Source organism: Macaca fascicularis, chromosome 17 (assembly GCF_037993035.2).
Source record: "Macaca fascicularis isolate 582-1 chromosome 17, T2T-MFA8v1.1".
NCBI classification, from domain to species: domain Eukaryota; kingdom Metazoa; phylum Chordata; class Mammalia; order Primates; family Cercopithecidae; genus Macaca; species Macaca fascicularis.
Genome location: NC_088391.1, coordinates 104,522,714 through 104,547,685, shown reverse-complemented (window position 1 = coordinate 104,547,685; position 24,972 = coordinate 104,522,714). Strand labels below are relative to the sequence as shown.

The window sequence follows — 24,972 nt, the reverse complement described above, 5'->3', positions numbered from 1 at the left end:
CAACCTCCTGACCTCGCGATCTGCCCGCTTTGGCTTCCCAAACTGCTGGTATTACAGGTGTGAGCCACCATGCCTGGCCCTGATTTTTTTTTAAGAGTGGGTGGGTTAATTTGCTTGTCGTAACTAGCGTTTCGTCTTTCTCTCTCACTCTGTTAGGGCAGATGCAGACAGTGTTTGTTTAAGAAAAATTAGCCAAGTGTGGTGGCACACGCCTGTAATCCCAGTACTCTGGAAGCTGAGGCGGGAGAATTGCTTGAACCCAGGAGGCGTGGATTTCGGTGAGCTGAGATCACACCATTGCACTCCAGCCTGGGCGACAGAGTGAGACTCCATCTCCGAGAAAACAAACAAACAAAAAGACTTTCTAAGTCATTCTCTCTCCTTTTGAAAGTCTGTGTAATATTTACCAGTAAAATATTTTAAGGCCTTACCTTTTGGAATTTTTTGCACATTTTTGACAGCTGCTCAGTGTCATCCAAACCAAGAAAAGAGAAGATCTGTATGATTATGCTGTCAGGCATTTGAACTAACAAATCAGAATTTCCCTGACACAGATTCAAAGAACATGTCAATACTTCTTTAACAAAATTTGTATTTAATAAATGGTTAAAATCGCAGTGCCAAAAAGACATTAACATTTAACAATTTCACTGAAAGGAAGAAACTGTAGAATGCACGGTTTCAGAAAGCTATTTTAAGTTATTTACAAATAAAGTATCTAAAACTCAAAGACAGGCTCTATATGCTATACCTAGTTTATCCCTTCCCAAACAAAATTTCTGTTATTTGGGCAAATTCTTAAACCGTGGTTTAAACTGTAATGGTTACAAACCAGAAATGCATCCATCCAAAGACTGTGAAACCATTTTCATCCGGTCAGTGGCAAAACTGTTGAAAGGGCAATAGTTGAAGCTGTTGGGTTTTAAATACTGGGAACTCTGGTATATATTCCTACCAGGACTAAAACACAGCACACTCTGCAGGCATGGCTGACTCACGGAGGCTGTAACAAACAAGAACTACTCTTTACTCGACAGCACAGCTCAGAGGCCACCGAGAGGCACGAGAGACTGACAGCTCCTCTGCCTATAAATGAATGAAGCCCACACTGGATGTCGTTCTCACAGCACTGAAAGTGCTTCAGGACTCACACTGATCCAATACTAACTTTCTTCCCTATTTTACACATATTTTTCTACTGTCCAGTGAAAATCATTTTCTGTTTTGGCTGAAAAACAAATATTAGTTTATAACAGGAATGGTAAAATCCGTGAGAATTCTGCTCAATTTAATACAAGATCACTACTTTCTTTAGAATGGTGTCTGCGTGTTTCTGTGTCACCCTCTGTATTTTTAGCTTCCAGTTTCCTGGTAAGGAGTAAGTTCTCCTTTCCAGTCACACTCGGGGTCCTTTACACGTTTCTGAGATTCCTTCGCTTGTCCATGGAGGCCAGGTGCACCCAGTGACTCACTCTGCCTCTTCCCTCTTCTCGGGACCAGTCCCCGAACCTTCTGCCTTGCAGATCCTCCCACTTCCGCCACGCTCTCGTGCTCGGAAGCGAGCTCCTGGATCATACAGCTGCAAGGCCGGCCGGTCCTGCCAGGATAAGAGGGCATGTTACTCTTCCAAGGGCTGGCAACACAGAAGGGTCAACATCTCCTTGTATTTCTAGAACTTGATAATATGAATTGTCCAAAGAAAATCAACCTGGCAGCTAAAAATCAGCCCTTTTCACAGCACTCTCTCAGAATTCTCAGGCAATTTAAAAAGCCACGTAAATGTCGGTTATCTGGGCAAATGTTACTGCTCACACCAAGAACACCTTGTAATCTGAGCTGGGGAGGTGAAAACTCAAACATGTCCACCTCAGTCCCTAGGCCTGAAACAAAATGAGATGTGGACCCTCAGAGATGGCTTCAGATCTGCGAACTCAAACTGTTATTAACGTGAGTGGTAAGCAATTTCCACGGGGCTTATCCCTGCCTAGCATCTACCAGCAGGGAAACTGAACTGCTCCCTTTTGGGAAAACACTACCCCATCATTTTATTAAATTCCTGGAGGCAAAGCAATAAAAATGAACCAAAAAATCCATGAAGGGTAACTGTTCAGGGCCTGAAGGCAACAGCCAGGGAAGCACAGAGTGGCCCTGAAGGCCAGAGTCAGCAGCGACAGCAGCACAATTCCTCCCTGACGGGGCCACCAGCCCTGCCCCAGCACTGAAGGGGTGGCAGAGGAGGAAGGTGGCTTCCCGCTTCCCGAGGCCTGTAGCCTCCCGCTCCCTGCCTATTCTCCCTGCTGAGCTGCAGCCTTGGCCTCCAACAGTCACCAGGAGCCCAAGTGTGGGCTGCAAGGACGACCATGTGGACACATCTCACACACTTCTCCAGGATTCACCAGCTCATCTTTACCTTCTCCTGGACTGTGTGTGGAAGCCCACATCAGGTTGCCATCAAGGGGTTTAACTGAATTTTCTTTTCCTTGGTATGAACCTGACCAACGGGAGGGGTGCGAACAGGCTCAGCAGGCCCCTGCACCTGAATGCTCCTGTGGGGCGGAGACAGGCTGCCTGGAGCCAGCATGCACAGCTTTTTTTTTTTTTTTCCTGAAACAAAGTTACACTCTGGTTGCCCAGGTTGGAGGGCAACTGCGCAATCTCGGCTCACTGCAACCTCCACCTCCTGGGTTCAACTGATGCTTCTGCCTCAGCCTCCTGAGTAGCTGGGACTACAGGCGCGTGTCACCACGCCCGGTTAATTTTTATATTTTCAGTAGAGATGGGGTTTCGCCATGTTGGCCAGGCTGGCCTCGAACTCCTGACCTCAGGTGATCCACCCGCCTCTGCCTCCCAAAGTGCTGGGATTATAGGCGTGAGCCACCACACCCGGCCGACAATTCGGCTTCTTACCAGGGCAGTACCTGTGTACACAGATGGAGCATGGAACCTGACCTCAGAAGTACATGACAAATGCCAGGCTCCCGGGAAAGCAGCTCCTGCACACATTCCCACCACAGCACTGTGAGGCTACACAGAGGAGCGAATGCTCCCCCACCTCAGGTCAGGGGAGCACCACGCCATTCACCACTGCTAAAATAAGGCAACTGAAAACTGAGGACTCCCTATCGAAGAGACCCATGGCTGTACTTTGTGCCCCCAAGGTCCAGGCAACCCCAGAAAACTGTGGAGTATTCTAGAGGTGTTTATTCAAGGGTGAAGACAAGAAGGCTCTCCTCTGGCTTTCAGCCTTGACTTCACTGAAACATTTTTTTTTTTTTAGACGGAGTTTTGCTTTGGTTGCCTAGGCAGGAATGCAATGGCGTGATCTTGGCTCACTGCAACCTCTGCCTCCCAGTTTCAAGTGATTCTCCTGCCTCAGCCTTCTGAGTAGCTGGGATTACAGGCACGCGCCACCACGCCCAGCTATTTTTTGTATTTTTAGTAGAGATGGGGTTTCACAATGTTGGCCAGACTGGTCTCGAACTCCTGACCTCAGGTGATCCACCCGCCTCGGCCTCCCGAAGTACTGGGATCACAGGCATGAACCACCACACCCGGCTACACTGAAACACTTTAAAAGTGAACATCGGGCCGGGCGCGGTGGCTCAAGCCTGTAATCCCAGCACTTTGGGAGGCCGAGACGGGCGGATCACTAGGTCAGGAGATCGAGACCACCCTGGCTAACACGGTGAAACCCCGTCTCTACTAAAAAATACAAAAAACTAGCCGGGCGAGGTGGCGGGCGCCTGTAGTCCCAGCTACTCAGGAGGCTCAGACAGGAGAATGGCCCGAACCCGGGAGGCGGAGCTTGCAGTGAGCTGAGATCCGGCCACCAGCCTGGGCGACAGAGCGAGACTCCGTCTCAAAAAAAAAAAAAAAAAAAAGTGAACATCGTTCCTACACACAACAACCTGGAAGGATCTGAAAGGAATTAGGCTGAGTGACGAGAGCCACTCTCAAAGCTCACACACTGTGTGTTTGCACTCATCAAGCATTCTTGAAATGACAAAATCACAGAGGCAGAGAACAGACAGTGGCTGCCAGAGGTCAGACATGGGGAGGGAGGTGAGTGGGAATGCGAACCCGAGGCAGCCCTCAGTTTGCTGGGAGCCGGGGTGGGGCCTGGTGCTGTCAGAAGGGTGATGCCGTCTGTAGTGCTGCGCTGGGAAAACGCAACCTGAACAAAAATCAGCTTCAAACTTCTGAAAAAAAAAGCTGTTTGCTTGGCTAAGGGGGTAACCACAGTCCTGTGCTCAGCGTCTGTGCAGAACTAACTTCAGGTGTTTGTCAGCCACGGGAATATTCACTAATAATCAGAATGTTATTGATAATGTGGAAGAAACCTCCATGAAATATTAAAACTTTCCTTCCTGTCTCAAGGGAAAATTTAATCTTATTCTCAAGTGAATCATACAAACGTGCTAGTTTTATACTAAATAAAATCTTTCTTTTTCCTGGTGAAAAATAATTTGACTCTCTGAGAAAACATGACGATTAGTCTCACTCTAGGATCTGACTTTCAGGAATAACGAGCTTCCCAAGACACAAGGCCAAGTGGGGGTGACACGGTCAGCGTGCAACCTGGACCTTAAGACAGCCAGACAGATTTTTCTTTTTGGGTTTAATAAAAACCTTGTTTGCCAGTCGCTCCTTTCTGGGTGCTGGACCGTCGTCACACCTCTGTGCTCTTCCCACTCTCTCCGTGGCCTCCCCCGGAGCCCCGCTGTCCTGGCTCCCCTTCTTCCCTCTGTCTTGGCCAGGTCCTTTCCCCCATCTCTGCTCATCTTCACTCCTTCTGGAAAGCCAGTCAGGCTCGTGGTGAGCTCTGTGCCTCCTGCCGTCATCCACATGGTGTCTTTGTGCTTCACATTCTTTTTCTTGAGATCTCTCCACATCCCTGTACTCTTTATCACTGCCGCTGCGTGACCTGTGGTTCAACCCAAGCATCAGCGACTGCAGTAACCGCCAGTCGGCTGCTCACCCTCCTTTCTAGCCCGCAGGTTCCCAGACAACAGGGGCCCGTGTCAGCACTGCACTGCTGAGGCTGCACTGTGATGGGCACACAGCAGGCACTGACAAAAACCACTACAAAGAAGAATAAATCATAGTAATAATATTTGTCATTTCAGTTGAGTGACAGATAAGCAATATGCCTCACGCTAAGGTACTTTTTATACATATTGTCTAATTCTCACTAACCTTCCAAAGTAAGTATCTTCTTTCGGCCAGGCATGGTGGCTCACGCCTATAATACCAGCACTTTGGGAGGCCAAGGTGGGTGGGATCACCTGAGCTCAAGAGTTGGAGACCAGCCTGGTCAACATGGTGAAACCCCCTCTCTACTGAAAATACAAAAATTAGGTGGGTGTGGTGGCGCGTGCCTGTAATCCCAGCACTTTGGGAGGCCAGGGGCAGGCAGATCATTTGAGGTCAGGAGGTTGAGAGCAGCCTGGCCAACATGAAGAAACCCCGTCTCTACTAAAAATACAAAAATTAGGCCAGGTGCAGTGGCTCACGCCTGTAATCCCAGCACTTTGGGAGGCCGAGGCAGGCGGATCACCTGAAATCAGGAGTTCGAGACCAGCATGACCAACATGGAGAAACCCCATCTCTACTTAAAATACAAATTTAGCCAGGCACGGAGAGGCATGCCTGTAATCCCAGCTACTTAGGAGGCTGAGGCAAAAGTGCATGAACCCAGCAGGCGGAGGTCGTGGTGAGCTGACATCATGCCATTGCACTCCAGCCTGGACAACAAGACGAAAATTCCATTTCAAAAAAACAAAAAACAAAAATTAGCCAGGCGTGGTGGCGCGTGCCTGTAATCCCAGCTACTCAGGAGGCTGAAGCAGGAGAACTGCTCAAACGTGGGAGGCAGAGGTTGCAGTAAGCCGAGATCGTGCCACTGCACTCAGGCCTGGGCGACAGAGCGAGACTTTGTTTATCAAAAATAAAATAAACCTTCTTTTCTACAAAGTGACTGAGACTAAAGTGGTCCAGTGGCTGTCCTGGGAGCCCAGGTGCACATCCATCATGATGTGCAGAGTAAAATTAATTGACATTTAATAATGGCAGATCCATTATCTTTATGCATTTATCAGAATATTAAATGAATAGTAAATAAATGGCTGCTTCGCTCATTTGGCAGGGCTAGTGGGGACCATGAGGATCTGTAACCAAGCGTGAATTCACACCAGACACGTGGCAGTGTCAAGAACAGTCACAGTAACGACACCCATAACATAACCCAGTGCTTCACAATCACGGATTTGATAATCAGACATAAATTTTATAAACAAAGCAATAAACCAAAACCCCCAAGAAGCAGAAAGAATACTTCATCAACTCTGAAAGAAAGGCAGTGAGAAATCACCCCTACGACTGTGACTCTGGGAAGCTGGCGGCCTAATCCCCTTAGTCTTCCCAAGTAAAACCCACGTCCACCATCCCCTGCGAGCCAGGTGGCCCTGGGCACCAGGAGACCGTGGGTGGTGAGATGTGGTGAGTGGGCAGGAGTCCCAGAGGGGAAGGCAAGCCCAGGGACCCAGGGTCCTGAGGATGGTGGGTGCCAGGAGCAAGAGGGACAAGATCCCCCGACTGGCATCTGGCTGGTCTCTCTGGCCCACCAGGCAGATGCTGCTGTGTCTGTCCCTTTTGCAGATGAGCTCCCTCCACAGAGCTGCTCCCTCCACAGAACTGCTCCCTCCACAGAGCTGCTCCCTCCACAGAGCTGCTCCCTCCACAGAACTGCTCCCTCCACAGAGCTGCTCCCTCCACAGAGCTGCACTGTTGTAAGCAGCAAAGGAAAAGAAAAAGGGAGGACCCGCAGTGCACAGCCAAAGCTGCTGGTCAAGACTCACAGCCGGAGGAGCCAGGGACAGCTTCAACCAAAGGATCACAGCACTTACAATTCTGTTTCTCTACCACAAAAGATCTGCCAGCCCTAAAAGATGGGGTTCCCAAATATGCAATTCTGTAGATAAATTGCAAGGGGGCTAAAAGAGCGAAGGGCAAGATATCACAAACACAGAGAAAAATAAAAACAAAAAACAGAAAAGAAAGAAAGACTGGGAAGACAGATCCTGAAGACCTGACATGCAACAGCAGGAATCCAGGAGATGGCTCAGGAGTAAAAGGAGGACATGGAGGGAAAAGCAAAGCAAAAGACAGGAAGAAATTCCCTGATCTGAAGACAGACTTGAGACTGCAGACGAGGCGAGTTCACTAAGTTCCTGCCATGCTGACGGGAAATGAAGGCTAATGTGCACTCGCACACCCTGGAAAGTCTGGGATTCCAAGAATAACGTGAAACAGGCATACTCGTATTGACAAGGCCTACGTCACCATGACTGGGAACTGACGCGGTCATAACAACAAAAGCACGCTCACGTCTCCTGGGACTCCTCCAGCGAGCCTTCCACGGGCCTGCCACCTCCAGTATCAATCTCCTCTCCTCTTTCTTTTGGTTTCTCTGTGGTTGGTTCCTCTCCCTTTTCTGGTTTCTTAAGAAGCTGAGAAATTACAACGTTAGTAAAATATCACCTCAAGAGCACATTTTAAAAGAAGCTGTTAAATAAATAATTACAAATATACCCCAATATTGAAGCCAAATGTTTGCAAGGCAAAGAATTAGAGCTAACAGTCCAAAAGTGAGGTTTTTGGTTTAATACATGGTGAAACATTCAGTGAATGAAATATTTTTTAGTCATGAAAAGGTAGGTTAATGTGATGCAAAGATGTTCACGTAACGAATAAAGGGCTAAAAAATAGAACATGCACCACAACCCCACTTGTACTTTTCTTTTTTTTTGAGACAGTCTTGCTCTGTTGCCCAGGCTGGAGTGCAGTGGCGCACTCTCGGCTCACTGCAGCCTCTGCCTCCAGGGTTCAAGCGAGTCTCCTGCCTCCACCTTCTGAGTAGCTGGGACGACAGGCATGCGCCACCACGCCTGTTTAATGCCTGTTTAATTTTCTTTTTTTTTTTTTGAGACGGAGTTTCACTCTTGCTGCCCAGGCTGGAGTGCAGTGGCACGATCTTGACTCCCTGCAACCTCCTCCTCCCGGGTTCAAGTGATTCTCCTGCCTCAGCCTCCCAAGCAGCTGGGATTACAGGCGCCCACCAACACGCTCGGCTAATTTTTTGTATTTTTAGTAGAGATGGGGTTTCAGTATGTTGGCCAGGCTGATCTCGAACTCCTGACCTCAGGTGATCCACCCACCCTGGCTTCCCAAAATGCTGGGATTATGGGCGTGAGCCACTGTGCCCGGCCCCCACGTCTATTTATGTTCTCGCACACTCACATACACACAAACTCTCACACACACACACACACACACTCTCTCACACTCGCACACTCACACACACACACTCTCACACACACACATACTCACACTCACACTCGCACACTCACACACACACACACACACCACCATCTAAAGGGCTCTGCAGTACTGTTAATAGTGATTATTTCCTTTTTTGAGATGGAGTCTCGCTCTGTCGTCCAGGTTGGAGTGCAGTGGCACAATCTCATCTTCTGGGATCAAGCGATTCCACTGCTTCAGCCTCCCCAGTAGCCAGGACTACAGGGTGTGCCACCACACCTGGCTAGTTTTTGTAGTTTTTGTTTTTTGTTTTTTTTGAGACAAAGTCTCACTGTCACCCAGGCTGGGGTGCAGTGGCTCAATCTGGGCTCACTGCAACCTCTGCCACCCTGGTTCAAGCAATTCTCCTGCCTCAGCCTCCTGAGTAGCTGGGATTAAAGGCTCCTGCCACCGTGCCTGGTTAATTTTTGTATTTTTAGTAGAGATGGGGTTTCACCATCTTGGCCAGGCTGGTTTTGAACTCCTGACCTCATGATCCACCCACGCTGGCCTCCCAGAGTGCTGGGATTACAGGCGTGAGCCACCATGCCTGGCCAATAGTGATTTATTTCTAGATGGCAGAACTGAAATGACTTTATTTCCTTTCATGTATAGGGTCTAGTTTTCCTAAAATAGACAAGCATTAGTTTTGTAATAAGGAAAAAAAATTTTTTTAAAGGTTGCTTCCTACTGATAATTTAGAATATAGTTTTCAAAACACTGATTATTCTCTTTCCTGAAACAGAATAAATGGACAAATTGCCACGACATATTTCATCTGCCCTGTATGTCCCTGGGCCTTTCTCCCTGCTCTCTGCATAGTTTTTGAAACTAAAGCACCTCAGCTAACTTGGGAAAAGGGAGAAAAACAAACAAAAAAAGCAATGGAAGCACCACAGATCGATCATTTGTAGAACAGAAATGGAAGGTGTACTTCTGACAATTCTGTTCTCACTCACAAAGTGGACAAACTTTAACTTGCAGCACAGCAAGACCATACACAGACGCATTCAATTACACGTGCTCACTTGGGAACGCAACGCATCATGAAAGGTGGAGCCCTGGACGCGGCTTCTCATCAAGCGTGGGCCCTGTGTCAGCTGTGAACATCCTCTTATTCTGCCTACGTGGAATCTGGGAACTTACACATTTCCTTTCCGGTAACTGTCCATCTTTTATAAAAATCGCAACAGTAATATGTCTGTAACAAATGCGAGCCATAGGGAAGTGCCAATCTCCATCCACCCACTCAACAAATACTCTGCGTGCCTAGGAACTGTTCTCACAACATTTCTGACACTGCATGTCTTTTCCTGTACCAACTCTCCACCTCTCCACCTCTCCGGCACCAGCTGCGTGCTCCACATTCAACGCAACGCTGAGGCCATCGACCTGCGGTTAGCACCAGAACCCACAGACTGCCCCCTTCAGATGACAGTTCCAAGTCCTGGAGTGTCACCGGTACTTCTGACCAATCAGCAATAAATTCAGAGGTTCTCGACGGCCTCTCCTCAGATTTGATAAGTTGCTGAAATGGCTCATGAACTCAGAAAGGCACTGTCTTCTCGATAATTGGCTTATCATAAAGGATACAACCAGGAACAGCCAAACGGAAAAAATACACAAGGTGGGTATGGGGGATGGCGCAGCAGTGCTTGGAGCTTCCGTGCAGTAACCCTCCCAGCAAGCCCCGCCTTTTTTTTTTTTTTCCTGGAGACAGAGTCTTGCTGTCACCCCAAGCTAGAGTACAGGGACGCAATCTCGGCTCACTGCACCTTCGCCTCCTGGGTTCAAGCGATTCTTCTGCCTCAGCCTCCTGAGTAACTGGGACTACAGGTGTGCGCCAACACGCCTGGCTAATTTTTGTATTTTTAGTAGAGATGGGGTTACACACCATGTTAACCAGGCTGGTCTCAAACTTCTGACCTTGGGATCCACCCGCCTCGGTCTCCCAAAGTGCCGGGATTACAGACATGAGCCACTATGCCTGGCCCCCGGAAGCCCTGTCTTTAGACATTATTACGGTTTCATGATACAGGTGTGATTAAGTCACTGGCCAATGGTGACCTCTCTCTAGGCCCTCTGCCCTCTGCTAGGATGGGACTGAACGTCCCAACCCTCTAGTCCTGCCTTAGTCTTTCTGCCAACTAGTCCCCATCCTGAAGCTGCCTGGGGCCTCCAGCCCCCAGTCCTCTCATTGGCATTTAAGATACTCACATTACTGCGGATGCCCAGGGTCTGAGGAGCTGTGTGCAGGAACCAGGGACTAAGACCCTGTGCTAGGCACTAGGGAATGGCTATGAATGAGACAGGGGTGCCCCTGCCTTGAAGGAACTCGCACCTGATGCTCCACCTGAGGCAACGGTGGTCAAGGGGAGGAAACAAAGGAATAGGATAGCCTCAGACAGCAGCTACGAACACACGAAGGGAGAGTAAAGCAGCAGAGACGCAGGAAGAGGAGGGTCCAGGAGGACTCTCTGCAGAGCCAAGACGGGAACTAAGACCAGATGCCAAGAAGGAGCCACGGGCACATCTGGGGAAGTCCCTGTGGAGGCCTAAGGTGGAATCCGCTGGTACATTCAGGAGAAACCAGCAGGCCAGAGCCGCTGGAGACGAGCTGGGGAGCAGGCCAGCTCTGCTACGCCCTGAGAGGCTTCCGGAGGCCAACCAGAGTGCACGGGCAGCTGAGCTCCCTCCCAGCCCTTGCCTGTGTGTGTTCACCCATGTGGCCACACATAAGCTCACTGCTTAGCATCCTCAGAGGAACATTAAACAGCTGAGCTGTCTGTGTGCCATATTTCTTTTTTTTTCTTTTGAGACGGAGTCTTCCTCTGTCGCCCAGGCTGGAGTGCAGTGGCGCAATCTCGGCTCACTGCAAGCTCTGCCTCCTGGGTTCATGCCATTCTCCTGTCTTAGCCTTCCAAGTAGCTGCGAGTACAGGATCCCGCCACCACGACCTGCTAATATTTTGTATTTTTAGTAGAGACGGGGTTTCAACACGTTAGCCAGGATGGTCTTGATCTCCTGACCTAGTGATCCGCCCGCCTCCAGCCTTTCTGAGGCGGAGTCTTGCTCTGTTGCCCAGGGTGGAGTGCAGTGGCGTGATCTCAGCTCACTGCAACCTCTGCCTCCCGGGTTAAGCAATTTTCCCGCCTCAGCCTCCCGCGTAGCTGGGACTACAGGTGTGCGCCACCAAGCCCGGCTAATTTTTGGAATTTTTAGTAGAGACGGGGTTTCAACCTGTTAGCCAGGATGGTCTTGATCTCCTGATGTTGTGATACGCCCACCTCGGCCTCCCAAACCATATTTCTCTTTATTAAGAATAGCCACGAGGGCTAGGCATGGTGGCTCATGCCTCTAATCCCAGCAGCAGGAGGATCGCTTCAGCCCAGGAGTTCAAGACTAGCTTGGACAACACAGTGAGATCCCCATTTCTACAATTTTTTTAAAATTAGCTGTTCAGGTATGATGGTGCACCCTGTAATGGGAGGCAGAGGCAGGAGGATCACTTGAGCCTGGGAGGTAGAGGCTGCAGTGAGCTGTGACTGTGCCACTACACAGCCTGGGTGACACATTGAGACCCTGTCTCAAACCCCCCCACAAAAACCAAACAAAAAAATAGCAAAAAAGTCATGAGCCATCTGTCTTTAAGCTGTTGATACACCTTCTTTTGCATTCCTCCACAGATTCCATTTTTCAGGCATTAAAAAAATTTCAATGTTCCACATGATTTAGAAGTGAAAGACCCCCATACTGAGCACAGATGCTTATTAAAAGCTAAACCAGGCCAGGCACGGTGGCTCAGGCCTGTAATCCCCAAACTTTGGGAGGGTGAGGCAGGAGGATCACTTGAGTCCAGGAGTATGAGACCAGCCTGGGCAATATAGTGAATAGAAACAGGGTCTCTCTCTGTTGCCCAGGCTGGTCTTGACCTCCCAGGCTACAGCAATCCACCCACCCTGGTCTCCCAACGTCCTGAGATTATAGGCACAAGCCATCATGCCCAGCCAACTTTTCTGTTTTTGACTGACCATATCAGAAACAAATCTATGGTTCAATGATCTCTTCCCCACCCTTTCCTAACCTACCTTCTTTCCCCAAGTCCTGACATTTTTTTTCCTTACACAATTTTATTGAATATAAGGTATTCGATAAATAATAAGTAATATTGAATATGCCTTAAATCCTTCATGGAGTGATACCTTAGGTCTAAATCTAGGTTTAGTCCTGAGAAGACAATGGCTGGTCCCAATTCTGGCCAACACATTTCACACAGAGAAAAATTCCCTCTGTGTATTAAACCACCCTCATCAATGAATGTATCAGTCACAAGAAAAACTCAGCAAGAAATACAGAAACTCATTAGTGCTACCACAACAGAAATGATAAAACCTGGTTCTATGAGTCAGCCTTCACACAGAAAGGCAAAACCAGTGGTTTTCAAATGTGTACTTTTTAATCAGGAAAACTTTTTTTTGAGACAGAGTCTCGCTCGGTCGCCTGGGCTGGAGTGCAGTGGCTCGATCCCGACTCGCTGCACCCTCTGTCTCCTGGGTTCAAGCAATTCTCCTGCCTCAGCCTCCTGAGTAGCTGGGATTCCAGGCACACGCCATCACGCCCGGCTTATTTTTGTGTTTTTGGTAGAGACAGTGTTTCACCATATTGGCCAGGCTGGTCTCAAACTCCTGACCTCAAGTGATCCGCCTGCCTTGGTCTCCCAAAGTGCTGAGATTACAGGTGTGAGCCACTGTACCAGGCCAGGAAATTATTATTATTATTATTATTTTGAGATGGAGTCTCGCTCTGTTGCCCAGGCTGGAGTGCAATGGTGCAATCTCGGCTCACTGCAACCTCTGCTTCCGGGGTTCAAGCAATTCTCCTGCCTCAGCCTCCTGAGGATTCAAGCGTTTCAAGCGTCCGCCACCACACCCGGCTAATTTTTGTATTTTTAGTAGAGACGGGGTTTCACCATGTTGGTAAGGGTGATCTCAAACTGCTGACCTCGTGATCTGTCCGCCTTGGTCTCCCAAAGTGCTGGGATTATAGGAGTGAGCTCTCATGCCCGGCCAGAAAACTTTTTTCAAAAGGGAAATGTAGAGGGTGGAGAATAGGAGGAGGGTGAAGACCGAAAAACATCAGGTACTGTGCTGACTACCTGGGCAACAAAATTATCTGTACACCAAACCCCAGAGACACCTGATTTACCCACGTAACACACCTGCACATGTAGCCCTTGAACTGAAAATGAAAGCTGGAAAGTTAAAAAAAAAAAAAAGACAGTGTCAGCAGCAGCCCGACGTGTGCCAGCGTGGGGCTCCTGTGGGGGTGTGCTCCCCACTGCACACCCAGGAGGACAGGCGCCCACAGCAGCCTGAGGACTCCCAAGGCTCAGGACACAGTGTGAAAACCACTGCTGTAGGATGGAAAAGATGGAAAAAAACACCACCACAATATTAGATTAATTCAGAATGTTTTCAAAATTCTAAAGAACTAAGATACGTAAAAAGTATAATTACTGTAGCAGAACTATTTTTGGAAAAAGGAAATGTTTCCTCAGAAATTACCTTAATCCTTACTTCTTTCTCTGCAATTTTCTTCTGTTTATCTGTCTCTTTTTTTTTGCATCTTTCTTCTTCTCTTCTTCTTCTTTTTTCCTCTTCCCGCAAACGTTTCTTTTCTAACTCTCTCCTCCTCCGTTCTTCTCGCTTCTCTTCTCGAATTCTCTAAAGACATGGGAGGGTGTGTATACAAACCGCCTGGATGAGAATGGCAGCAGCAGGGAGGGTGTTCATGAGGTAAAGGCCAGACCTACCTGCTTTTCTAATTTTCTATTTTTAATATATTCCAAAAGAGGTGTTGTTCTTCTAGCTAAAACACAAAAGTTGTAATATAGTATTTAACTCCTAAAGAAAGATTATTTTAAATATTTGTTTTCAATTTGATCTTTAAAATAAATAAGGGAACAATATCATTACTTTTTAAATTTACATGATCACATACTGTCTCCAGGGGAGTTTTTATTCCATTACTATCATGTCAAGTAATTTGAAAGTATCAACAATTTTATACATAGTAAACATCTAACTCCTGATTCTTAAGGGAGGCTTACAGTATTACAAAGATGATATTTTTGTAGGTACCTTAAATCATTAAATAACATATATTTACTTTGATACATCACATATTCTGAGAACTTTTTTGTTTTCCGTTCTCCAAGCAATGGTTTTAAATAACATGGATTCGTATAATGTCTTACAATATACACTCCATAAAATCCCAATGCTAAGACATACAACTCTGGATTGTAGTTTAAAAAATGACTCCACACGGGTTGGACGTGGTGGCTCACACATGTAATCCCAGCACTTTGGAAGGCCGAGGTGGACAGATCACCTTAGGTTGGGAGTTCGAGACCAGCCTGACCAACATGAAGAAACCCCATCTCTACTGAAAAAATACAAAATTAGCCGGGCATGATGGCACGTGCCTATAATCCCAGCTACTTGGGAGGCTGAGGCAGGAAAATCGCTTGAACATGGGAGGCAGAGGTTGCAGTGAGCCAAGATTTTGTGCCACTGCACTTTAGCCTGGGCAACAAGAGTGAAACTCTGTCTCAAAAAAAAAAAGGAAGAAAGAAAATGACTCCACATGACACTGCTGATTTCAGAAAAGGCACCAACTACTAGGGAATGAACATGTCTACAAACTCTATCTTGGTCCTCCGCTTTCATGCTGGACCTCTCAGATCTGACCTGGATGTGGGTGCCCAGGCAAGCTGGAGGCCCCACAGGCACTGCCTCTGAGGGACTCACGCTGAGGGGGACAGGCCCCACATCCCACCAACACGAGGACACAAACGGGAAGGGGGAAGATGGTCTGGGTCTATTCTGTGGGTAAGATCTCAGATTAAACAGCGTTCTGAAGAATCCCTGGATACACCTGAAAACTGACACATCGTCTCTGGAATTCTGAGGACCAGGAATGAATCAGGAATCATAGGAGAAGCCCTGGCTGGGGGTCCCTCACTTGGAACTGAGGACCCTGACACCCTGACATCACAGATGAAATGGCACCTGTCCCAGAAGCCCTGCACCAGGGACAGTGGTTTAGGGAAGAGCTGATTGTCCCAGGAGTCCTGCCCCAGGCACAGTGGTTGTAGGGAAGAGATGATGCGGGTACAAATGCCACATTTCCTGGCAGACACAGTTGCTACAGAGAACCCACTCCCCAGAGGGGTCTCTGGGCTGACCATGAACTCTGGCTCAAGGTGAGTACAGCACACTGGCTCAGGTAAATAGTCGGCTCTTTATAATGGGCAAATTATCTCAAATCAGCCAGGGTTCTGCTCTGCTCTGTGAAAGGCCTGGACTTGTCAGCCAGGAGCAGGGCGAGACCACCTGGATGCGCGGGGAGGCTGAACCCAGACCCCGCTTGCCCACCTTCCTCTTCCTATAAAATGTCTGCCCCATCACCCACAGAGATTACAGCAAAAGTACGTAAGACCTGAAGAAGAAAGTGTTCTACACATCATGAAAGTATGTTATTTATCAGACAGAATACGCACAACCATGCAACAGACCACAAGTAAACAGAAGCCTCAGAGCTGAACCCGGGCCTGTCTGCTCTAAAGGCCTATGCACCAGACTTAACTCAACAACTCCAGAGTCCTTGTCAGCAAGAGCTTATTAATATTTCCATGTAATACTCGCTTCTCAGACCTGTTCAGAAGACTCCACTGGGCCGGGTGCGGTGGCTCAAGCCTGTAATCCCAGCACTTTGGGAGGCCGAGACAGGTGGATCACGAGGTCAGGAGTTCGAGACCATCCTGGCTAACACGGTGAAACCCCGTCTCTACTAAAAAATACAAAAAAAAACTAGCTGGGCGAGGTGGCGGGCGCCTGTAGTCCCGGCTACTCGGGAGGCTGAGGCAGGAGAATGGCGTAAACCCGGGAGGCGGAGCTTGCAGTGAGCTGAGATCCGGCCACTGCACTCCAGCCTGGGTGACACAGCGAGACTCCGTCTCAAAAAAAAAAAAAAGAAGACTCCACTGGAGGCCAAAAGCTTAGTAAAGAAAAAGGTAATCTGCCATGAATTGCCTAAAGTTCAATTTTTTTTTTTTTTTTGAGACAGAGTCTCACTCTGTCACCAGGCTGGAGTGCAGTGGCGTGATCTTGGCTCACTGTGACCTCCACCTCCCGAGTTCAAGTGATTCTCCTGCCTCAGCCTCCTAAGTAGCTGGGACTACAGGCACACGCTACTACACACAGCTAATTTTTCTATTGTTAGTAAAGACGGGGTTTCACCATGTTGGCCAGAATGGTCTCGATCTCTTGACCTCGTGATCCGCCCGCCTTGGCCTCCCAAAGTGCTGGGATTACCGGTGTGAGCCACCGCACCCGGCCAAGGTTCAATTTTTAATATGTAGAAACAGCAATCACAACAAGAAGGAAGACTCTACAGCCAAGTCCTGGAATGAATTAGTCGTTCCCATCAGGGATGGTGAATTCTAAGCCTCATTCATTCATTCATTCATTCATTCGTTCATTCATTCGTTCAACTCTGGTAAAGCACTGGCTGTGCAGCAGACTCTCGGGAGGTGCCAGGACACGCCCCCCCTCCCCACCCCGGCAGGAGCCACGGGTCTGCCCCAAAAAGGTATGTCTCAAAACAGCCCTAAAGTGACCAATCCTATGCAAGGGGACTTTTAAAACAAAGTGAGATGGAAATGGGAGGGGCAGGGAGGTGAGGCCTGTAATTAACATCTAATTTACTTCTTCTAGCTCTTCTTCAATTTATCAAGTTCTTAAGTGAAGAACATATAGATTCTAACTTCCAGGAAAGATGGATCTTGTGACCTAAAACTTACAGAAAAACCATTCCCCTAGTAAAATCCATCTCACAACAACTCACTTTATCCTTTTAACTAAGAAGAAAAAGAAAAGGAAACAAGGAATGAGGCTCAAACTAGCATTGTCTCTAATGTCTAAGTCTCTCATGTCCTTCCTAAATCAAAATACATATTCCACAGTAAGCTAAAAATGATATAAAAGCATTAAATATTTACTGTTCCCATTTGCTATTATTTTTCGCTAGTTACTCAGCTGTAACAGTCACTAACATGCTGAAAAGGAACTTCATGTAAATTCATCACTGGTCTCGACTTTGCCCCCAATACTGTCCTACCCTCATCTTCCCTTGTGTGTAATGGGGCCACAATCCACCCATCTGTTCAAGCCAAACCCTGGAGTCTTAATTCTTCCTGTTCCCTTACCTCCCACACCCTATCCGTCTGTCGGTCCCGTCCAGTCCACCTCCAAAACACACACGCATCTCCTGGCATCCACAATCTATTCCATGTGACACCACCAGAGTGATGGGGACAAATAATCAGACCATGCCACTCCCCCAGTGGCTTCCAGTTGCCCTGGAATGAATCTAAACATCTTGCACAGTGCCCCGACCCTCCAACCGCATTGCCCTCACCCACGTGTGCCAGCCCCACAAGCCTGCAATCCGCACCTGCGGTGAAAAGTGACGGCTGCCGGCCCTGCCCCTGGTGCTTCCTTCCTCCACTGCTCAGCACAGCCAGTCTCAGTTCATCTCCTGACCTCTTTCCCTCCCGCAGCCAGTCTCAGCTCCAGCTCCACCACCATCTTGGAGGGAGTCTCCCAACCTCTTTCCCTCCCATATTCCACTGTCACATCAGTGGCACTGATTACAAACTGAGGGGTCCTGGCTGGGCTATTCCCGCTCCTGCTTCCTACCTGTCATCCCTGATGGCAGGCAGAGACCTTGTGCGACCTGTTTACCACTTGGCCCCACGCTGAGGCCGAGTCAGTGCCCAGGCAGCATGCAGCCTCAGCACATCTTGTTTACTTTAGCGATCAAAAGCTTTATTACGGCCAAGCGTGGTGGCTCATGCCTGTAATCCCAGCACTTTGGGAGGCTGAGGTGGGCGGATCATCTGAGGTCAGGAGTTTAAGACCAGCCTGGCCAACATGGTGAAACCCCATCTCCACAAAAATATAAAAATTAGCCGGGCATGATGGCAGGTGCCTGTAATCCCAGCTAGTCAGTAGGCTGAGGCAGAATTGCTTGAACCCAGAAGGCAGACGTTGCAGTGAGCTGAGATTGTGCCACTGCACTCCAGCCTGGGCAACAGAGTGAGGCCCCGTCTCAGAAAAAAAAAAAAAAAGCTTTATTATTAGACAAATGAAGAAAGTGAGTGGACTATTTCAATAACATTGACCTTTCTTATTAATTCAATCAACATTTACAAAATTCCTGAACTTTTCTTTTCTGTGTGGCAACTGTGAAGATGAAAATATAGTTCCACTGGGGAAACCAAACGAGGGAGTTTATGTGGTGGGAGACGGACAATGTGGCTGTCATGACACATCAATTTCTTTTGTTTGTTTTTTGAGATGGAGTCTCGCTCTGTCGCCCAGGTTGGAGTGCAGTGGTGTGATCTCAGCTCACTGCAAACTCCGCCTCCTGGGTTCAAGCGATTCTCCTGCCTCAGCCTCCCGAGTAGCTGGAACTACAGCCGCCCACCACCATGCCCACCTGAGTTTTTGTATCTTTAGTAGAGACGGGGTTTCACCACGTCGACCAGCCTGATCTCGAACTCCTGACCTTGTGACCCGCCCGCCTTGGCCTCCCAAAGTACATTCCTCTTGATGGGGGGGCAGGGCACAGCCTGGGTGGGAGAGGTGAGGGGTGAAGAACGGGGGCTTTGAGGAAAGGAGATCCACAGAGAGGAGAAACACTTCCAGGTGTGTCTGGGACTAAACGACAACTGTCTGCCTGATTTTCACGTCAGTGCTACGGAGAACTATTTCTAAAGTACACGACTTGTGGGCATGGGGTGGAAGGCTGGATTTAAACTCGATTCTGTGCTCTGGCCGGGCTTATCCACAAGCTGGCTTGGCTTGGCTCAGGGAGCCTGGCATTGCTGTTGAAGAGCAGCAAGATGACCTCACCACGAGCAAAACATCTCATTCCTACGGGCTCCTGAGGCATCCGTCTGTGACCACTGACTTCAACTCTGCGACACAACGCGCTTTCCCTGACGCTGTCAGGCACATGCCATTCATGTGTCTTCGCCACTGCTCATTCCGAAGCATCACAACTTAAAAGGATCGTAACTAAAAAAATCACGTGCTCTCCATCAACCAATGCTCAGAAATATTTTCCCATGCGGCCATCTTGCCATTCTTTTGTCAAAACTGGAAATTACTCTACATTTCTGCCAAGCCTGTAACAAGTTTCAACTTATCACAATCAAGAAAAAAAAAAGTATATCCTCTACGAGTAAATCTCTCAATAAAGAAAAGAGAAGAAATGAGCACAGACCAATGAGCTCTCTTGTCTTCGCCTCCATCTCCCCCAGCAGAGTCTCAGGGTTGGTGCTGGTCTTCTCTTCCTCCACACAGTAAGTTTCTAAAAACTTCTTATATTCTGGATCTAGACATTAAAAAAAACAGAAAGAAAATAAATATAATCTTTCCCATCTACAGGAGAATTACATTTGCTCAGTGTTCTTAATTTGGCAGCTTCATAATGTAGCACTTGGAAAGGGCTCACCATCTTCGATGCTTCCAGTCTTGGCATCTTTTTTTTTCAGCTTCTTTTTGGCTATCTTCTGGAACGGAGCAAACTCTACCACTGCAGGATATTCTAGGCCTTTTAACAGGAAACATGTTCCAGAAGCCATTCTGAAATTCTACTACATTCATTTTAGAAAATAATGACCTAGCTTACTTAAAGAGTAAGTGTAACAATGACAATGTATTATTACTATTTAAACTATAATTCATCCTTCCAGTAAGAGATTAAAAAAAAAAAATTTAAAAACCTACAATTACATTTTCAAGCACCTGCAACTTTCACATGGCAAACTCCAGACTAAAACAAGGATGAACTCATGGTAGGAAGAACAATTATTTATTAAACAAAACAATCCATCATGTTGTGGTGGTTGTGTAACTGAATTTGTTCAAAATTCATCAAATTGTTCACTTTAAAAGGGTGACTTCTACCATATATAACTTACACCTCAATAAACCTGACCTCCCCAGCCCCATCCCAAATAATTTATTGTTGGAATACCTTTAAATAATCAGATTTCTTAACTACGTTTTACATTTTATTTTAAAAGGTTAATTCAACTATCAATTTGTTATTTAAGTTTAAGAAAATTACTTTGCTTAGAGGACACCATGGCTAAAATTGAGAGCTTCAAAGGGTTTATAGAATATTCCAGGTGAAATCTGCTTCTGATAAAAGTAGAGAATGGAAGCCATTAGAAACTAACTTTGTTGCTATGTGGGGGAAAAATGAATACACAAAGAGAAATGTTCACTAAGAGAACCTGCTATATGCCAAATCATCAAATGGAACACTGCTACCTTGGTACTAAACCCACTGAGTCATTTTTAGACTTGTCAGTAATGGTCAGGTGACTGAATTATAACTCCCTTATCTGGGAGCCATTTTTGTGCCAACCTCCACTATCCAGAATAAAGTCAGAATCAGGGAGACAGTAGGGCACTGGACCAGCAGGGATGATGTCCAAGTCACCGCTCCACCCACAAGGCCTAGCACACAGTGGATACTCATTCAATGGCAGATGACATAGTCCCTGATTCCAAAGCTAAAAGTAATCAGTGTGGTACTGCCACACAGACAGACACATCCATCGAGGGAATAAAATAAAGAGCCCAGAAAGAAACCTTTGTAATATTTGGTCAACTGATTTTTGAAAAGGGTGCCCAGACCATTCAATGGGGAAAAGAAAGTCTTTTCAACAGCTAGTGCTGGGAAAACTGGATATCCATAGCGAGAAGAATGAAGTTGGACCCTTACCTAACACCATATACAAAAAGTAACTCGAAAAGGATCAAACCTAAATATAAGACCTGAAACCATAAAACACTTAGGAAAAAACACAGGGGAAAAAGCTCCACGGCAATGGATTTGGCAATGGGTTTTTGCATATGACATCAAAAGCACAGGCTTAGGCCAGAGACCATCAAAACAACGGCGGGGCGGCCGTTCACGCCTGTAGCCCAGCACTTTGGGAGGCCAAGGTGGGGGAAATCGCTTGATACCAGCCTGGGCAACTTAGCGAGACCCCGTCTCTATTTAAAAAACTAAACAACAACAACAAAGTAGAACCGGAAATAAGGACTGACTTGCTCACTACTGGTGGGAATGTAAAATGGCACAGTTGCTGTGGAAAACAGTACGGTATAAATTTTGTGACTTTTCTTGAGACAGAGTCTCGCTCTGTCACCAAGGCTAGAATGTAGTGACACCTCGGCTCACTGCAACTTCTGCCTCCCAGGTTCAAGTGATTCTCATACCTCAGTCTCCCAAGTAGCTGAGATTACAGGCACGCACAATGACGGCTGGCTAATTTTTTTATTTTTAGTAGAGACAGGGTTTTACCATCCTGGCCAGGCTGGTCTCAAACTCCTGACCTCAAGCGATCTGCCCGCCTTAGCCTCCCAAAGTGCTGGGATTACAGGAGTGAGCCATCACACCTGGCCATGTTACATATATTTTACATATATACACACACACACATATATATACGTACATACACATACGTATTTTTTCACTCCGTCGCCCAGGCTGGGAGGCAGTGGCATGATCTCAGCTCACTGCAACCTCCGCCTCCCGGGTTCAAGCAATTCTCCTGTCTCAGTCTTCTGAGTACCTGGGACTAGAGGTGCCTGCCACCACGCCTGGCTAATTTTTGAATTTTTAGTAGAGATGGGGTTTCACGTTGTTGCTCAGGCCGGTCTCAAACTCCTGATCTCGTGATCCACCCGCCTTTGGCCTCCTAAAGTGCTGGGATTACAGGGGTGAGCCACTGTGCCGGGCCCATCAACATTTTTTAAGTGAAAAAGGGAAGCTGAGTAAGTTACTGAATAAATGAGCAATGAACACAAAGGTCAGTTCAAGCATCACATTTGCTTCTGGTCACAGGAACTAGCTTGGCTAATGCTTATTTTGTAACAATCTTTCTAGTCCTTACCCCTCAGTGGAGAAAAAGAAAACACTCATCAGTGTCAAAACGCTTGGAGTGCGAAGAGGGTGGCCGGGGAGGGGAGGGCAGAAAACAACTTGCTGTGAAAGGTACACAAACTTGACAGCCAGGAACACAACAGCAGACAGCCTGACAGGAGAGGAGAAGGGGAAAAGATCAAAGCAGAACCCTAGAAGTACCGGGAAGGGAACTATTGAGACTAGAGGTGAAGACTGCTGTCTCCGCAGGCAAAGCTGTTTAACAGCACTCAGTGACTTCCTGGTGACATTATCATAAATGGTACAGTCATGAAGGGTGCTGTTTAGGAAGATAGAAGTCAGTATACATTTTGGAAAATTCCTACCAAACAGATAAAATAATTTAGTTTTAAAACCCAAAAAGATAAAGTTCTCTCATGCAAAAAACTCACTCATGAAAACCTTCATTCTCTGATAATACATAAATAGACTGTCACTATTACACAGAATTTCTGGGATTTTTTTGGTTTAAATAACAAAATTAAATAATTTCAATTTTTAATATCTGCACATAATTACAGTAACATAATCAAAATTTATCATCTTACTTTAGTCTGAGAACTTTTTAATTACAACGCACAAACAGACCAGATGCTGTGGCTCACACCTGTAATCGCAGCACTCTGGGAGGCTGACGTGGGAGGATCACTTGAAGCCAGGAGTTCAAGACCAGCCTGAGCAACACAGTGAGACCCCTGTCTCTACAAAATTTTTTTTTTAAATCAGTCGATCATGGGGGCACACGCCTGTGGTCCCTGCTACCTGGGAGGCTGGAGGATCTCTTGAGCTGGAGTGTGAGGCTGCAGTGAGCCGTGATTGTGGCTGCTGTACTCCAGCCTGGGCAACAGAGCAAGACCCTGTCTCTAAAAATAATAATAATAAAAACACGGATATTCTAGCAATACTTCATTAGTATACCTAGAGATTATAATAGATTTTTTAAAACCAATAATCCAACCTTTGCTGTCAAGGAAGATATATCCATCAAAACGATCTCTAAAAAGAAGGATGTCATCAGGATTCCTAAAATTAATGTATGCTCTTGAGTAGAGATGAGGATAAAGACTGAAATAAGAGATAACAGTGAAAATGGTTAGTGAAAAATACAATACTCCATTATTTTCGCCTCTTTTTCCTTTTCTGGGCACAACAAACTACTTTAGATAAAACTTTTGTGCCAAATCATCTCAGTTAATTGTAACAATCTGAATATTCTTTAGCAAAAACAAATGCAAAACGTTAACTTTACGAGGCAGAACTCAGGTCCCTTCTGCACTGCCCAGAACCAGTCCTCGGAGGCTGAAACCCTAAGGCAAAGCCAGGGCGCACTCCCAGAGGAACCCGTGGTGCCGGGGACCCTCTCCGGTATTTAGAGCCGCACTGGCTGTGGCACCGGCGTGGAGGCCACAGGAAGAGCCGGCGCCGTCCCGCCCCGTCCCGTCGCGCCCCGTCCGCGTCCGAGAGGCCCGGGAGGCGCCGGGCGGGCAACGCTGGTCCTTTCAAAGGCACCCGTTTTCCTAAGCGTTAGCCGCCTGAAAATCATCCGCATTTCTAATGCAAACCACATCTGTCTCCTTGTTGCTGGTATTTTTCTTTGAAAGGACTTACACGTTTTACTGAAATGTAATTTATTCAAAAAGTTCACACGACTCCCATAAAGGAGAAATCACGGTAAGGAACTTAAGGCAACGAGAAGGCCAGCGGCGCAGAGCTCTGGGTTCTGCCCTCTCCTCCTCCTCCTCGCTTCGGGGCGGGCCTCACCTCAGATCGGCGGCGAAGAACTCGAAGTAGTCGTGCGCTGGCAGCGGGCGCAGCTGCTCCTCCAGCTGCTCCTTGGTGAGGCCCGGGGGCAGGCGGCGGATGACCACCTGCGGGGAGCGCGCGGCCGTTCCCACCGCAGCGGGGCGTGGACATGGAGCTCCGGAGGGACCGCGCACCGCGCGGGGAGGACCGTGCACCGCTCCTCCCCGTCCCCTCCCGGCCCCGCCCCCTCCCCTCCCGGCCCCGCCCCCTCCCCTCCCGGCCCCGCCCCCTCCCCTCCCGGCCCCGCCCCCTCCCCTGCCGGCCCCGCCCCTCCCCTGCCGGCCCCGCCCCCTCCCCTGCCGGCCCCGCCCGCTCCCCTCCCGGCCCCGCCCCTCCCCTCCCTGCCCGTCCCCCTCCCGCCCCCGCCCCCTCCCCTCCCGCCCCCGCCCCCTCCCCTCCCGCCCCCGCCCCCTCCCCTCCCGCCCCCGCCCCCTCCCCTCCTCCTCCGCTCAGGACCATCCTCTCCTCGCGAGGTTTGCGCGCCCCGCCCCCGTCCCCACCTTACTCAGGGCCGTCCTCTTCTCCTCGCGAGGTTTGCCCGCACCGCCCCCGCAACCGGAGGACGAGGTTGGCTGCGTCTCAGCTTCCCGCTGCGGCGAGTCGCGGTGGAACTGTACTTCTAGGGCCGACAGCTTTTCCCTCCCGCACGGTCCCCGCGCGGCAACGGCCGCCCTAGGGCCTCCGGCCCCCTCCTTTTCCGAGCGCATCCCGCACTCTCCGCGGAGCCGCAACCGTCAG

General features: G+C 48.2%; 1 protein-coding gene across 24 annotated transcripts; it reads right to left on the bottom strand.

Moving 5' to 3' along the window:
- Positions 1-578: 578 nt before the first annotated feature.
- UPF3A (UPF3A regulator of nonsense mediated mRNA decay) lies at positions 579-24,970 on the bottom strand. 24 transcript variants are annotated; one of them, XR_012426652.1, is made up of 11 exons: positions 24,735-24,970; positions 24,193-24,299; positions 23,390-23,496; positions 19,945-20,043; positions 19,714-19,824; positions 16,077-16,212; positions 14,171-14,226; positions 13,923-14,081; positions 7,387-7,508; positions 4,630-4,924; positions 579-1,597 (listed from the first exon to the last, which is right to left on the bottom strand). XR_012426652.1 is itself a non-coding variant. In XM_074021562.1 (10 exons), the coding sequence occupies exons 4-10, from the start codon at positions 20,072-20,074 to the stop codon at positions 1,469-1,471; spliced, it is 1,002 nt and encodes a 333-aa protein (XP_073877663.1). In that variant the 5' UTR covers positions 20,075-20,086; positions 23,390-23,496; positions 24,193-24,299; positions 24,735-24,970; the 3' UTR covers positions 579-1,468. The 24 variants fall into 24 exon arrangements, 14 of the variants coding, with proteins under 14 accessions (XP_073877663.1, XP_045233509.2, XP_045233513.2 ...); XM_074021562.1 differs by lacking the exon at positions 16,077-16,212 and having other exon boundaries at positions 19,945-20,086; XM_045377574.3 differs by lacking the exon at positions 16,077-16,212.
- Positions 24,971-24,972: the final 2 nt, after the last annotated feature.

What these genes read in the sequence shown, in the direction of transcription:
- UPF3A (XM_045377574.3), bottom strand. Translation starts at nt 24,941, where the DNA reads ATGCGCTCGGAAAAGGAGGGGGCCGGAGGCCCTAGGGCGGCCGTTGCC. An exon ending in AGAGGACGGCCCTGAGTAAG is followed by an intron (nt 24,300 to 24,734) that starts GTGGGGACGGGG and finishes CGCTCCCCGCAG; the next exon opens with GTGGTCATCCGCCGCCTGCC. An exon ending in ATAGAAAATTAGAAAAGCAG is followed by an intron (nt 14,082 to 14,170) that starts GTAGGTCTGGCC and finishes CCATGTCTTTAG; the next exon opens with AGAATTCGAGAAGAGAAGCG.